We start from the raw sequence: 16015 nt of genomic DNA, 5'->3' as shown, positions 1-16015 counted from the left end.
AACATGAGGAACATTTTGAAAAGTTCCAGTCAGAGGGAGAGTGGATGACATGAGCTGACACAGTGAGGGTGCCAATAGGTGCCGCTGAGCATGTGCATGTATGTACACAAATGTGTGAGTGTATGTACACAAGAATGTGGTGTGTTCAAATGCATCTCTTTTCCCCATGCTTTCCCTGTGGGCAGTGCGTCTTGATAAACCCTTGCAGAACTCTGGGTTTTCATCTCTGGCAGAATAAAGAATCAATCAAAATACATTGCTGTAACGTTTTTATATCCTGCAAGTCAGAGATAGTAGCCTTTCTTCCCTGCCAATCTAAGCCCCTCCAAGCTGATTCCAACAGACCAACTTGGACAGGAGTAAAGCAGAGGTGTTTTGTGTCAAGAATAAAGTAACTGTCCATCCACACTGATAGCAAAGAGCGAGTGAGTCAGTGAAAGAAAAACAACTAGGAGCCAGGAGACACTAGCGAGGTCGTTTGGAAAATATCATTTTGGAGCTGACTTAAGAGAGGATGAGCTCTGAAGTTGTCCACAGCCTGCTGAAATAATTATTTGTGGCAAGAAGTTTCTTTTTATTTATGGCTGTTTGATAACAGTTGTGTGAAGCATTTCTTCACTTCAGGTGTTTGCTCCTGGCCTCTGGGGTGTATTTGTGACGCCTCGGTGTAGAGGGCCCTCTTCTCCATCCCTTCCTGTTGGGTGTGCACTCAGCCAGGCACACTGCTGTGCAAACCCCCAGGCCTCAGGGATTGCACCTGCGCGTGGAGGCTCCTTGTTGGGCACTTCTCCCAGGTGCTTGTCCTCTAAGCAGTGGCTGACTCTTGACCTCTTTCTATTGGATGGCTGCCATCTTGGAAGTCCTTCCTTACCATTTTCGCAGATGGAGAAGAGAAGGCCTTTCAAGGGTCAGGCCTAGAAATATTGAAAATCCTCACGTGGCAAAAATTACTGCAACAGAGCACACGGCTATGGGAACTATTGTGATAAGAAACTAGAGACTCATGACAGGAGTTCTTTGCTTGAAGGGCCTATTTCCAAAGTCTAAAACTGTGGCAAACTCACATGCCTAGAGGGCCAGACAATTGAGTAGTTGAGTCAGTGAGTGGGAGCAATAACATAGGGAGAGGTGCGGACAAGGGCAGCTCAGACAGGTGTACGCTACATAACATGATAATTTAACGTTTATGACAGATGGTGTGGCTAAATCAACCACCTCGGCTGGCCACGTTCATCCCATATGCTGCCAGTTGGCAACCTGTACTCTGGGACAGAAAAAAAAGTCATCTTTCTGGAAGCAAACTCCAAAGTTGGCTATGTTCTTGAATCAGTACTTGTCAGGATAAACAAAAACCTTTTCTGTTTAAAAGAGAAAGCTCTGAATAGCAGCAAAGAAACAGGAGCTAAGAAGAGAAGCGAGTATAAAGAGCTTGATGTGAGTGAGGATTTGCTATCCATGCATACGTTTAAGGCAGTGGCTTTCCACAGAGGACGGAGCTCCGAGCTCCCGTTTGAAAGGCTGCATGGAGTCCTCCCAAAGCAGCGCACCTCAGCTCACAATGGAAACGGATGTGCTTATTGTGCAGCTGACCCTGAGATGCAGATTTCCTCCTCATCCTCCACCTGGTTCGGCTTCCTGCTGTTTCCCTTTGAATATTTCTGAGCACAGTCTACAACTGAAAAGTTTTATAATAGCAACAAAAGTAATATTTTGATGATACTTATAAATCTCTGGTCTGGAGAATAACAGTGAATCTGTACATTGGTTTAAACCTAATACATAAAAATAGTAATACTACTACTAATAAAAAGAGCAAACATTGATTTAGCAATTACATAAGGCTCTTTACAATATTAACTCACTTAATCCTCATAATAACGTATAAAATGCTATTATTTTCCCATTTTCCGTCTGAGAAAACTGAGCTACAGGGTTACTTGGCCGAGGTCACAGCTGGTAGATGGGGATTCATACGGAACCAGTGTGGATCTGTCCTGTGCTTACCGTCTGTCTGAACATGAATCTGCTTTCATAAGCAGACTGATTGCAATTTTCAAGTAATGGAAATCCTTTGGTGATCATAAAATTTGATCTTTGCTGAGCTTTCACAGATGGATTGGTTGCCTCTTGTTTATGAGGTGCAAGCAAAGGCATAAATGAACAAAAGAACCACATAGAAAGAATATTACTGCCATGGCATTAAAGACACATTTGGAATGTTGCTCACAGCATATATCTTGGAAAAATTAAAGAGGGTTTGGGGGAAAGTATGCCCAGGTAGTCTGGATTCTTTTTTAAACACAGTTTTGTCAATTCAGAGATGCGTTACGTGAAACCCATAGAGGCACAAATGAATTAATGTGAAAACAAAGAGCTTATTGGTTAAAAAGACAAATTTATATTCCTCTCCATTTACCCAGCTAATTCTGACCCATATTTGAGATGGAAGCAGGAATGTTTTTTGCTGTGGGTTTAGTTTCTGATCCCTCTTTATGAAATTAGACTCCCTGTCCTCAGCTTTTACATGTTCCCGAAGAGACCTATAATTTCCGTTCAAGTCAAATTGAATTTTAATCAATACATTAAATTATGACTTGTTACGGCCTCTCACCTTTTCTAGTCTACACTGACGGTCAGCACACACTGACTACTTACATTCCGCGTGGCACTGATTGCTTTACCTGCAGCCGCCCACTGACTCCACCAGCCCCTCCCAGTGCACATCTGATTTCCCATGTTTTTCTAGATTTGAAAACAGACAGAGAGGGACCATGAAAAATGCAGACCAGCCAGCCAGTAAAGGACAGGGCCCAGAGTCATTAAAGTGACTCTGGAGTTGTTGCTTTGACTGCTGCACTGACGGCTTCTCTGAGCTCCAGAACCCCCGTCCCCCCTCAGCCAGTGCTCACTGAGCCCTAGAGTTCAGTGAGTATTAGGGCACAAGTGGATGGGTGAGCGCAGGGAGGAGTGAGCGAATTAATCACTCGACTAGTGCCTACCTTGCTAAGTCACACCCTGCCTGTGGACGTGCTGCATGCTTTTATATTATTAAGCATTTAACCTGAATTTTGACTGGTCAATGAAGTGACCCAAGAATTTGCAAAAACAAAGCTGGAGCCTCCCACCCATCCCACCCTCCCTGAGGATCAGCAGTTGGGAAAGGTTTCTTTTTCCTTTATGACTCCAGAGGAATCCCGAATAGAACCTGGCAAGGAATGAGGACAGAGTGAGCTGCAGAGAGACAAGAATGGGGGACTCACCCAGACTCTCCATCAGTTCTGGTTTCTTACACTCAGGATCCCTGGAGAAACATCATCTCCGATGGTCCTAAGGGATGCCTGGCTTACTGGTCTGGGATTTGTGAGCCAGAATGAGCTGATTAGAAGGTTAATGTGTAATTGTAGACACAGGGTGCCTGGAGGCAACCTTTGACCATTTGCTGTTTAACTGAATTAATGTTGGCCAGTTATAGATCTTCTGCTTGCAAAATTGCCAGCTAATTATTCCGAGTCCTGAATCTGCATTCTGTGTGTGCCACTGGGTTGTCAGCATTATGATTGCCTCAGCAGTGATTTAACCAGAGCCTGCTCTCAAAGCAAGGGGGCGTTTTACAAGCAGGACTGTACGGGCACTGGGCTATACAGCATCCTTCCCCCTTTGATTTTAGAAAGATGATGTCGGTCAGGGTGATGACTCTCCCGTTGCAATTTCTCTGATGTTTCTCAGGCCTGGCTGCACCGCGAACCTCCAGAGATTGATGGTTGCTCTTGTTCCTTGAGGTTCAGTGCATTTCAGAGGCTGGTATTTAGAGAGAAGCCTTGGTCCCACAGCTTCCAACCTTTTGTACACTCCTTTGAGTTTGCTGGTGGGGATGGTACTGAATTTCCTTCAACAGCCTGTGTGCAGTGGTTAAGAATTTGTGTTCTGGTATCAAATGTTGGTTTCCCAAGAAGCAAACACCTAGTCAAGGATTTGAGAGCAAGTAGTTTTATCTGGAGGGTGATGTCAGGAAAATACCAACAGGGATGAGGAAATGAGCCAAGGGAGAGAAGATAGCAAATGGAAGGTGCGTTATTAAGTCAGATACCACTGTGGGCAACTGGAGTTCAAGTCCACGTGGAAACTGCTATCTCACCTGAGGGGCCAGGGAGCCGGGGTATGTGTGCACCAGCTCTCATCAGTTCTGGTCACAGGCTGCTCCTAGGGTTGTGAATTTCCAAAACCCTCTGCTGGGACCATGCTCAGGTAAAGCAGCCTCCCACAGGCCACAGAGGTATCTCAAGGAAGATAATGCGAAGTCCCACGCCACGTGGGAAGCCTGAGGGGCATGAGAGGGGCTCTGACAGTGGACCCTTAAACCTGGGTTCAAACTCTGGCTCTGCCATCCTAAATGGAGGACCTTGGACAAGCATTGTTAACTGCACTAGGATGCCAGGCTCCTTGTCTATAAAAATGTATCTTACACTAGATACATCACAGGGCTTGTGGAGATTAAAGGAGATAATGCATCTAGCAAACTTAGCACAGTGCTGGACGTATAGTAAGGGGTGAAACGTTAGCAGTCATAATGGAGTATCTTATGTGGTAGGTGCTTGGGAAGAGAGGCGATCCCTAACTTCACAGGTCTTACAGTCTTTGCCTACTAAACCTACAACTATTTCTTACTTACTAACTTGCCTCTTGTTCAGGAGTGTGCCGTTTTAGGTTCCAAAATATATATCCTAAGTTTTTGAGCCCTGGATGAAGTGTCCCAAGGACTTTCAAAGTCAAAGCTGAGGCTTTGGAAGCAATTGTAAATTTTAAATGTTCTAGTAGCCAAATTTACAAAAGTAAAAAGCGTGGTCAAATTAATCTTAATAACATTTAGTCCAATCTGTAAAACATTATAATTTCAATATGTAGTTCATATAAAAGTGATTAATTAGATATTTTACTTTATTTTTTGCTTTTTGGTATTCAGGCTTCAAAATCCAACATGTATTTTATACTGACAATTTCAGCCCAGCTACATTTTAAGAGGTCTGTAGCCGCCATGTGTGGTCATGGCCTCCATCTTGGACTGTGAAAATCTAGTGGGCCCCAGAATCCTTTTAGAAGTAACTTCCAATAGAATAGTTAGTTTTCCTCCTCTCACAGATGATAATGCTCCTTCGCATCTATGAAAGCGAAGTTGGTTTTAACTCAGGCATTGTATAAAACTGACAGGTTTTGTAATGAAATTTCACACATGGAAACTGTGGTGAGATTCTTAGCAGGTATAAAAATCTGACTAACTTATTCCTTTAACTGCAACTGAATGGAAACTGCTGCAGCTGTTCCCATTTGCAAGTTTTCCAAATCTCATTGCCAAAACAACATTGTTGGCAACCACAGGAGAAGTATCAACTTACCTCTTCATTTGGGAAATGAAATTAAATCCTCAGCTCATTTCTAAAAGTCACAGATTTGGTACAAGGAAGCAGGCCCAACACATGAGCTGATGTTAAAATATTGATGGCTTTGGTGTTCTCAGGTGCTGCTGCTAACATCTGCAGAAGATTTGGACTGCACTCCTGGATTTCAGCAGAAACTGTTCCACATCGATCAGCCAGTGGAATTCATCGAGGACCAGGCGATTCTGAACTGTAAGCAATGTCACTGGATATTTCTGGCCTATTCTCATATTTAAATTCACCAATGTCTGTTAATATGTCTCGGGATGTGGTATTCCTTACACTAAGCATTTTTCTGACCATTGTTCTCATTCTGCTTGACGCAGAGTTAATGGTCTTGAATTAGGGTCTTGCCAACTTAGAGGTGAACAGTGTCATGTGTATCTCTTTTTAGTATTTGATCACTGGTGAGTATTTTCCAACCACTCCCACAAAAGGGGACCGCCACCTTCCAATGTGAGTCCTATTCTGTGTAAAGGAAATGAAATTCATTTCGCCTGGCAGATCCCTGAAAGCAGAACCATTGCCTTCCTGTGGACCACTTTCCTACCTTTATTATGTCGTTCACAGCATTGGATCAAAATAATGGTGAGGGCAGGATGTTGGCTTCTGGAAATTTTTAGGCATAGGAACTCAAAACCCTTATTTTAAAATGTTTATTTTTATTGTTGGCATTATTACAGATGTCCTCCATTTCCTCCCCCTCAATTTGCCCCGCTCCACCCAGACCCCACCCTTCCCTCCCTCTGGCCCTAACCACATTGTTGTCTGTGTCCATGTGCTATGCATATATGTTCTTTGGCTATTCTCTTCACCATTTTTTTTTATACCACCCACCCCTCGGACCTCCCCTCTGACTTTTATCAGTCTGTACCATGTATCTATGACTCTGGTTCTATCTTGTTCATCAGTTTATTTTGTTCATTAGATTCCACATATAAGTAAGATCATATGGTATTTGTCTTTCTCTGACTGGCTTATTTCACTGGGCACTATATTTCTTAAGGCTAATAAGATGGTTTTTCAGAAAAGAGTCAAAACCTCTACTGGCTATTTGTGGATTAAACTCAAATCTTCCCAAATTCCATTTAATTTCCTTAAAATATGCTCAGACGTGTGGTTATAATCTCTTTATGTTCTTTAATGATGATATTATATTGTTTAATCTTTATGATAGCATGGAATACGTTGCTAAACTCATAACAAAAATAGCTTTAGCAGAGTAGAATTTACCACTGATGGTAGACAAATAGCCATTTAATTGTAGGTTCTTGAGCACTATTCTTCACCACTTTGGAATGAAGGATATGAAAACAGTGTTTTAATTTGGTCAGATGCTCCGAGGTCCCTTCAGGGGAGATAATTGTACATTTGCCCCTCTGGCCCCAGGTTTGCCTTCGAGGCTGGCCCACATTCCTTCATTCCTGTGCTGTGGCTGGCATTTTAAAGAACAGTTAAAAAAACAACGACAGCCTGCTTGAGTAGAGTGTTCCGTGAGGCTGGAACACAGTTTAAGAGTTGAAAGGAACACAATAATGAAGATGCAATGTCGAGCATCAAGGGAGCTATCCAAGGTGAAGCCCAGGCGCATCTTGATGCAATTACACCAATGAAATCATTTCAATAATTAGAGTCTGTAATGACACTGTGCAGGACTGGCACAGTAAGTGAATTCCAATATGTGATTTCATATTCATTTGATCCCTGAGTGTGACTCCTGGGTCAGGCCATCAGAAACCCTCATTTGTCTTTGGATTTTGCTATTAATCAAAATCAATATATTTCAAACAAAACTTGGTTTATGAGAACCATTTTTCTGGGTCTCCCCTCATCTGTATCAGCTGCTCTTTCTCTCTCTCTCTCTCTCTCTCTCTCTCTCTCTCTCTCTCTCTCTCTCTCTCTTCTCACACACACACACACACACACACACACACACACACTTCTCTTTTTTTCCAGTGATCATCCCAAATGGTATCTATATTAACACGTGGAAATGTGAAGCCACCCTGAGTATGGAAATTAATAGTGTTGATATGCAAAGCAGGCTCATACTAGTAAATGTGATTGCTTCTGTAATCTTCACTACACTAAACAGCTTTTAATTCACTGCTGAGAAGCTGGAAACAATCATACTTTGGGGGATCTTTTTAATTTAAACTAAACCATACTGTACATTCCAATATCACCGGTGTGTGTGTGTGTGTGTGTGTGTGTGTGTGTATATGTGTTTTCAATCCCTAAGTAATTAAGTGGGTTATGATTGTTCTGTGTAAGCTAGTAAATGGTAAATAGTACTGGTTTGATTATCGATGATAGCACATTCAAGAAAAGTCAATGATATGGGAATTGAAGATCTTAAATATTTATTTGTGACTTTGTGTGTGAATTATAGTCAGCAAAGTCTGATAACCCCCTCTCAGTGAAACTGTAGGTCCATATATATTATTAGGGTGGAAAATACAGGGAGCAGATCTAGTTAGGTACTTTTGAGTTCATCTCAAAGCAATGGACAGAGGTTATTATGAGTATAGACCAGGGGTGGGCAAACTTTTTGACTCGAGGGCCACAATGGGTTCTTAAACTGGACCAGAGGGCCGGAACAAAAGCATGGATGGAGTGTTTGTGTGAACTAATATAAATTCAAAGTAAACATCATTACATAAAAGGGTACGGTCTTTTTTTTTTTAGTTTTATTCATTTCAAACGGGCCGGATCCGGCCCGCGGGCCGTAGTTTGCCCACGGCTGGTATAGACCTTGTGAATATGTTTAACTGTGCCTGAATAAAGAAGAAAGTTTTTAGAGATTAGAGATGGCCTGTTGGATAGTGTTTGGAAAATCTGGATTTCCAGAAGTAGTAAAAGAGATTGCTCTATTCCACTTGCAAGAGGAAATACAAACTCAAGATACTGAATAAACTTTTTTCCCTAACTAACATTTTAAGTCTTTCTCCCTTCTCCATGCCTCCCCTCTCCTCTTTCCTCTCTCATTCTCAGTTCTTTCATGCATTTCCACATAGTTCAACACAAGACCCTTCTGTCTCTGAAAAATGTGATTAAGAAACAGAGTGATGAGTACTGTCAGCATGAACACTATATTGATATAAGGCCAGCATCTGGATGAAAATGGAAAATGATCAAACAAGACCAGAAAGTGTTAAAATACTTAGATATTGGAGGTTGAGATCTAGGAAATGACTTTTGATATTTTAGTGATATATAAATATAATCTGATATTCTAGGTAACAACAGATATTAAAAGAAACCAGGTTACTAACATTATCTTGGGCTTATATCATTTTCTCTTTCCAGTTTTCCTTTATATCTGCCCTATTTAAGAGCTTTGATTTCCAACCATTGTGAATTTCCAGAAGGTATAAACACAGCATAATCAATTGTTGTTTATAATTTTCACTATTCTATATGGTTGTCTGATAGTGTTGTCTCTTTGCCTGACAGACCTAGTACATCTGCTCATACCCCACACATCTGCTCATATTCCACTGGTTCTTAGTTCAGCTTTTAGCAAATTACAGGGAATGTTTATTCTGTCCACAGCTCCCTGCTCTCTTTGTTCAGACAGTAATATATCCTTTTATCTTTTTTCATCTTTCTCCTCAATTCTCAATGACTTATCTTTTTCTACTTTAACTGTTACTAATGGTCACCTCCACTCCTTTTATTTCCTTAATATTTTATTCACTCTTCACTTCAATACATCTTTCTCTCAGTTGTTCTAAAGCCTTTTATTTTTTTCACATCCCAATAACTCTTTATTCTACTCTCCTTTCCACTAGCTAGACTTGCTTTCGTCTTTAAAAGACCATTTTCAACAAGCTTCTAGGATGAAAACACGGCATCCCAGTTTCCTTTAATGTGACCAGGGGAGCACTTTCATGGTGTCTCTCACTGTGTGAAGCAAAGCCCCCAACTCGTAATAACTTGGGCAAAACTTTACTGGCTTCATCTCAGTCTTGAAAGGTGAGCTGGGAAGATATTTGGTTATTCCCATATTTGATGAGTATGGCAAGAAGAAAGGGGAAGAAAGCAGAAATCCAGGAAGGAGACATTTATTCAAGGTCTTTGGTCTCAGGGAGGCATCTGTGATGGGTTTGTGGCAAGAGTCCCCGGTGATCTTTGACACCCAGAACTATTTAACATTGGTTGGTGTGCCCACTATATTGGCACAATGAGATTTGAGTAGTGACTCTGGTGTTAGCCTCCTAGTTGACACCCAGGCTCCAGAAGAATAGCTGGCCTGGAAAACTGACCAGCCACCCAGCTGATATGGAAAAAGGCCAAGTGATAAGCCTGGTGTGATGGAGAATATAGAACAGCACATTCTGCTCTGCCCTGTCAGCTGGGACAGACCTCCTGCATTGGGGGCAGACCTGTGATCATCATATTTGCTAGGAAAATCATGATCCTCTAGCGTCTCTATTAGTGGGAAACATCTCCAACTACCAGCGAAGGATACCCATTGGCCCTCAGCCACTTCAGGTCAGCACTTTTCTTCCACCTTGTTTATCCTTCATGGATTACTCTTCTTGGACCACACGGATACACAGAGGGAAATAGCCACACCTGAGTTCACCTAAAAGGCAAACTTACAAGAATTTACACTTCAGAAAGGGCCTGCATTACTCAGAATAGGCTTGGTGTCAAACAACCCCAGTGATGTAAGAGAATAGATGTTTATTTTTCATTCAGATCATGTGGATGCAGGTTGGGCTGCTTTCCTGGGTAGTTCTCCTCCAAGTGGCTGCCCTCCAAGTGGGAACTTGAGGACCCATCCTACTTTTAACTTGGTCCTGCCATCTTGTACCTTCCGATCACTCTTATACCTCCAAGCTGCAAGACAGGGGGACAATATAAAAGTAAGGGGGCTTGGCTCCATACTCTTTATTGGTTGAGCATCGACCTATGAACCAGTCGTTGAGCACTGACCTATGAACCAGGAGGTCACATTTCAATTCCTGGTCAGGGTACGTGCTCAGGTTGAGGGCTCCATTCCCAGTGTGGGGCATACAGGAGGCAGCCGATCAATGATTCTCTTATCATTGATGTTTCTATCTCTCTCTCCCTCTCCTCTCCTCTCCGAAATCAATAAAACATATTTTTAAAAAAAGAGTATGGGGAAGACACCCCACATGTTTAACCACCTTAGCTCACAAGGGACATGTATCATTTCTACTTCATGCTATTAGACACACCTAGTCATGTAGGCAACCTAACTACAAACAAGGCTGGGAAATGTAGAACACTCCTGTTTAGTGCATGCTCACAGTCTCTGTATAGATCCCAACAAAGGAGTGTGACCCAAGTTGCAAAGAGACTTCCGAAGAGACAGAGACAGACCACAAAGGAAGCAGCCATCTCAGAGTAACTTGGGCCTACATGGGAGAGAGGACAAAGGTCACGCAGGTGAGCAAGGTCATGTAGCTGTGACTAAATGCTGCCTTTCTAATCAGGGTATGCTTCCCCTGAGCCAGGCAGCTTCTTAACCCTGCTCCCTGGTGGAAACACACAGGGGAGGGACCTCACCTTCTGATCGTTCTGATAAGGATGGGTTCCAATTGCATCCTCCTGATGATTATCATATTGTGTGTGGTTAAGCTCACACAGTTGTAAACTCACATTGACTAGGGTTTAAACATATGGCACAGTCACATGCTAACTATGTGACCATGAGTGAGTTATTTGAATCATCTGAGTTTGAATTGTATCATCTCTCTAAGATGGATAATGACAGCCCTTACTTCTAGAGTTGATGCAATACTTGATGGGAGAATGCTTAGAACATAGCTATGAATAAAGGGAAGCTGCTATTATTATTACTATCATTGCTCTTGTTGTTATGATAGGTTCAATTTCCTTTTAGTGGACATCTAAACAAAGTGATTTAGAAGATAAATTGTGGGCATTAAACATCTGAAGAGATAAAGAAACACCTAAAGTAGTGATTCTAGGATTTGAATTTCATGGGCCAGTAGATTTTTCTTTTTTTTAATCTTGGATTGATAAGACTGCATTTTAAAACATTATCTTACATCTGGATATGAAAGAAAAAACAAGCACATAAATAAGATATATCCCCATTTACTTTGGCCAGAATTTTTAAAATGATCATTTGGCACCAAAAACAAAACAAAACAGGAGTAAGGACTAATTACAGAAAAGAAGGGAGTCCTTTAATTTGAGTAAACTTTTCTTTGTAAACAATGTACAAAGATGTCCTTATTTGCCTCATTTTGGTGGACAATCACTGATCTAATGCATTAACTTACTGTTATATTTTTTGCTCATGACTTTTCTGATAATTCTTCTGAGGTTTCAATATGTTTGTTTTTTTCTGGAAAGGCAGGAATAACTCTCAAGAGATTTCTTCATGAAGGGGTACATGCCTATGCTGATAGAAAAGAGAGCATATACTTTAGAAAATATAGCTTATATTATACTATATGTATGTATACTAGGAACAAATATTGGGACTTTAAAAAATATTTTTACTAATTTCAGAGAGAAAGGGAGAGGAAGGGAAAGATGGAAACATCAACTATGAGAGAATCACTGATCAGCTAACTCCTGCACACCCCACATTGGGGATCGAGCCTGAAACCTGGGCATATGCCCTGACTGGGAATCAAACCATGATGACTTCCTGGTTTATTGGTGGATGCTCAACCACTGAGCCAAGCCGGCCGGGCACAGATGTTGGGACTTTTAAAAGGCACACTCAGAGCTAACTATGGCGGCCTCAGTGGCCTTCACAGCTGACTTTACTATGCATTCTCTAACTGTGGAGGGCCCCTGGAACCTCATAACAATCATTATGTGCCCATTTCATAGGTAAGGATACTAAGGCTGGGCTACCCAAGCTCGTTCCGCTTACAATTGGTGATGTCGAGATTGGAACCCAGGATTTCAGTGCCTTGGCTTTTATCCAGAGTTCCAGTCTAGTGTCTTGTAATTTTTGTTTATGTTGGTGGTAACATGTTAAGGAAATTTGTCACTTAATTTCCCCATCCACATTTATCAACCTGGATGAGATAAAGAGTTTCATTTTATTTTTTTTCTGTCCATAGCTAAGTTCATTCTTCCTCTGTAATATAGAAAAATATAGAAAGAGTGCCTCTTTTTTCCTTGTTTCGGGTGAATCCAGTGCCAGATTATTCATGACCCTGCATTCCTGGCTTTCCACCCTCCCAATGAGTTCCGTTAATCAAGGCACTGCTTGGTCATCCCACATAGACACTGACCTTGGTTAGTGGCAGGTCATCCATAGAGTGCATCCTACTGCATTAATCATATTTGTACTTAACATACATGAGTCAGGGCTTTGGAGGGTGTTTTTAATTGACTATAAATCAAACAGGGAACTTGAAAAATGAAGGCAATTAATGAAAAAGCAACGTGAGAGGTGTTTTGCATCCTAACTGAGGAAATACATCGCCAGTGAATTAAATGTCAAAACAAAGGCCCTTTTGACCCTGCTGGAAAGATTTCATTTGGTTGGTAATAAATGAGTGAACTTTCCCACCTGGCAGGTGGGCAAATGCTTGTTTCCTGCGTTCAGGTTGACTTGGGCTTTTGTCTGTCTATGTTGTTTACCTTTAGAAATTTCCTAAGTTATTTTGTTTTCCTTTTCTGCTTCAGTGATTTTTAAAAAGTGATAATGTTATTTGGATTTTCTGGTTGTGCATCACACGACTAACTTGTATTTGCTCTCAGGTGGGGAGACTGATGAACTGATTAGTGAAATTATTTAACATTACCAGTACTACAGTCCGGAAAGGTCTGATTAAGGTTGAAGTGTCAAGTGGTATATTTGTTTTAAGCTGTTGTGATATGCCAAGAAAAATTACTCTGATATCACTTAATTCACTCCATCATTATGAAGGTGATTATACTTTGGATCAGAATGGGGGCTCCTATTTGCATTAATGAGAATTTGTCCTATATTTAAACAGAGTCCTATAGAAATGTAATATGTATACATGTTTGCCCTTTCCTCCCACCAACTGTTTGTAACAACCTAGTAATCAGTCAATTAATATGTATTAGGATTCCCATAAATGAATTATACTAACTACCTCATTTCATAAATGTAAAGTGATATAATAAAGTAACTGCAAAATTAAAAGAACACATGTACAAGTTAGTGGGGGTAATAATAAAATGCTAGTGATCCTCTCATTCGACTTGGGTCCTAAATTATACTTTGAAGCTTGGGAAACATGAAATGACAGAGTGAGAAGGCTGAGGAGGTGAGGAATGCAGATGCAGGGGGAACTCTCTTGGCATCAGTTTTCTTATCAGGAGAACGGGAGAAATAAATAGACAGAGGAATTACACAGTCGGCCCTTGGGCTAAATTTGCTCCACAGATATGTCCTGTTTGGCTCTCCTTGTGGGAGTCTAGAGTGTTTCATGAAAGGAATTTGTTGTCAACATTGAGAATTTAACTTTAAAAAAATTCATAACTTCTGGGATATTGGCCTCCAGAACATAGACCCCAGAGACAGGCTGCCTGGATCCAAATCCATATAAGGTCAGACCATTACCAACTAAGCATCATGGGCAAGTTATGGGGTGGGGGGAGCTCACTGTGCCTCAGTTTTCTAATTTGGAAAATAAATGTTATAATGATAGCAATCTCAATAACTTATTCTGAGGATTAAATGTTAATCTATATATAGATAGGGTCTGAGCTGGCTGTAGGAACACCTGGGTCTTCTAGATGCTCATCTAGGTGTTATCACATGCCCTTCATTCCTCAGCTCTGCTTTCTGTAGCACTGGTACCCTTCGCTCTCAGAGGATTCCCGCCAGGATGGCCCACCAGAAGCTCCACCTTTCTTTCCTCCTGCTTAACAACCCAGAGCATCTCTTTTCCCAGTATCTGGCAAACATCTCATGGTTAACTCTCTTGGTCCAGCTTGAGTTAAGTGCCTGTTCATGAACCAACCACAGTATCTCAGATTTGGCTTCCCTATTGGCCAGACCTGGGATATAGAGGGCCGTTCTTTGAAGGAAAGGAGTGTTGCTGGGCTTTTCTTCAAAAGCAAGCGAGTCCACCTGAGGGAGTTGTCCTCTATTGCTCAGGCCCCTTCCAGTACTAACAGTTTATGACTGCAGGCTGTGCTCCGTGCATGAGAAGTTTTGGATAGCTGCACACAGGCAAATGGACATGTCTCTTAGGTGGCAGGGAATGAGGACAGCCATCACACCAGGTTGCTCACTGGTGATGCTGGTGAACAGACTGCCTCATTAAGGCTGTCACATTCTAAGTGCTGCCATATGGCTTTACTCTTTGACTTGTTGAGTGTCTGTACTCACATGATTCTGAAGCTGGACTAAATATCTGCATCTCTATTTTTCTTCAAGGAATTAAGAATACAATGGTCCGCTTCTTATCTGCTGTTCTGCTATCTTCTGTTTCTGTCATCCACAGTCAACCACAGTCTAAAAACATTAAGTGTAAAATTCTAGAAATAAACAACTTATAAGTTTTAAATTGTGTGCCATTCTGAGTCATGTGATAAAATCTCATGCTGTCCTACTCCATCCAGCCACGGACGTGAATCAGAATAGTTACTTTATCCCAGGCACTGTACTAGCTACAAAGGATAAAACTTTGAATCAGAAAAAAACGATGCCTTCTATGTTGAAGCTTTTATTCTTGTGGAGGGAAAGAGACGGGCACAATAGAAATAAACACTTAAGGAAACAGGAAAACGATATGTGAAAGCTGAAGGTAAGTGCTATGAAAGAAATAAGACAAGGTCAGTCCTATAATAGAGGTTTCTGGAGGGCTGCTACATGAATGGGCGCCAAAGAAGTTTTCCCTGAGAAGAGAGACCTGAATTACTGGAAGGAATCAGCCAGGGGGAGATTGGGTTGGTAAACATTTTGGCAGAGGGACCAGGTAGTAATGTAAAAGCGCTAAGATGAGAATAGTTTTTCACTTTGAGTTACTGTGATCCAGGAAAGGGGATACCATTTTACCCTTCTAATCAACTGATTTATAATCCCACTAGGGCATAAAGGTTCCTTTAAGGATCCAGTGTCTCAAAGGAGGTGCCGATGGTGCAAACACGCTCTGATCCCCTGGCTCTGCATGCTCTCCCCACAGGAAATGCTATATCCAGTTTCCTCCCACACCAGTGCTCCTGTCCTTTCCTTTGCGAATAGACGTGGGTGTCCCCGAGAGCCTCACATGGCTCTCGGTGTGGACTCCGTGCCTCCATCACTTACAGTGGTAGTATTTCCAGTCACTCAACCTCTCAGCTCCTCAGTTTTCACATCTGTAAAATGGAGGTAATGTTTGGAGGATTGATGAAGAAAACACATGCGGAAGTGTTAGGGCAGTGCCTGGCACATGCAGGCTGTGCACGTATAAAGGTTGTTGTCTTTATCATTTGACTGAATAAGGCCAGGGAGGGGATTGGGCACAGTGATGCTCTTGGAATGGGCAGTTTTGTTGTTTACTGAAGGTGGCACCGAGAATTTTCAATGAAATGTGGCTCCTCTAAACTGGAACACATGTTCTTCCTATTCCCTCCAAGTCTCCCTTTCAGGCATGTTT

The 16015-nt window shown here is 41.7% G+C and overlaps 1 protein-coding gene across 1 annotated transcript in view; it reads left to right on the top strand.

Annotated features, from left to right (window-relative positions):
• Positions 1 to 16015, top strand: part of CDH13 (cadherin 13) — a 1022278-nt gene that overhangs the window by 207165 nt on the left and 799098 nt on the right. Inside the window, exon 2 of the mRNA XM_059667273.1 lies at positions 5513 to 5624. Within this exon, the coding sequence (XP_059523256.1) occupies positions 5513 to 5624 (112 nt within the window). The remainder of the gene's footprint in view (positions 1 to 5512; positions 5625 to 16015) is intronic.

The sequence above is a fragment of the Myotis daubentonii genome, chromosome 15 (assembly GCF_963259705.1).
Source record: "Myotis daubentonii chromosome 15, mMyoDau2.1, whole genome shotgun sequence".
Taxonomy (NCBI): Eukaryota; Metazoa; Chordata; class Mammalia; order Chiroptera; family Vespertilionidae; genus Myotis; species Myotis daubentonii.
This window is presented reverse-complemented; position numbering and strand designations above follow the sequence as displayed.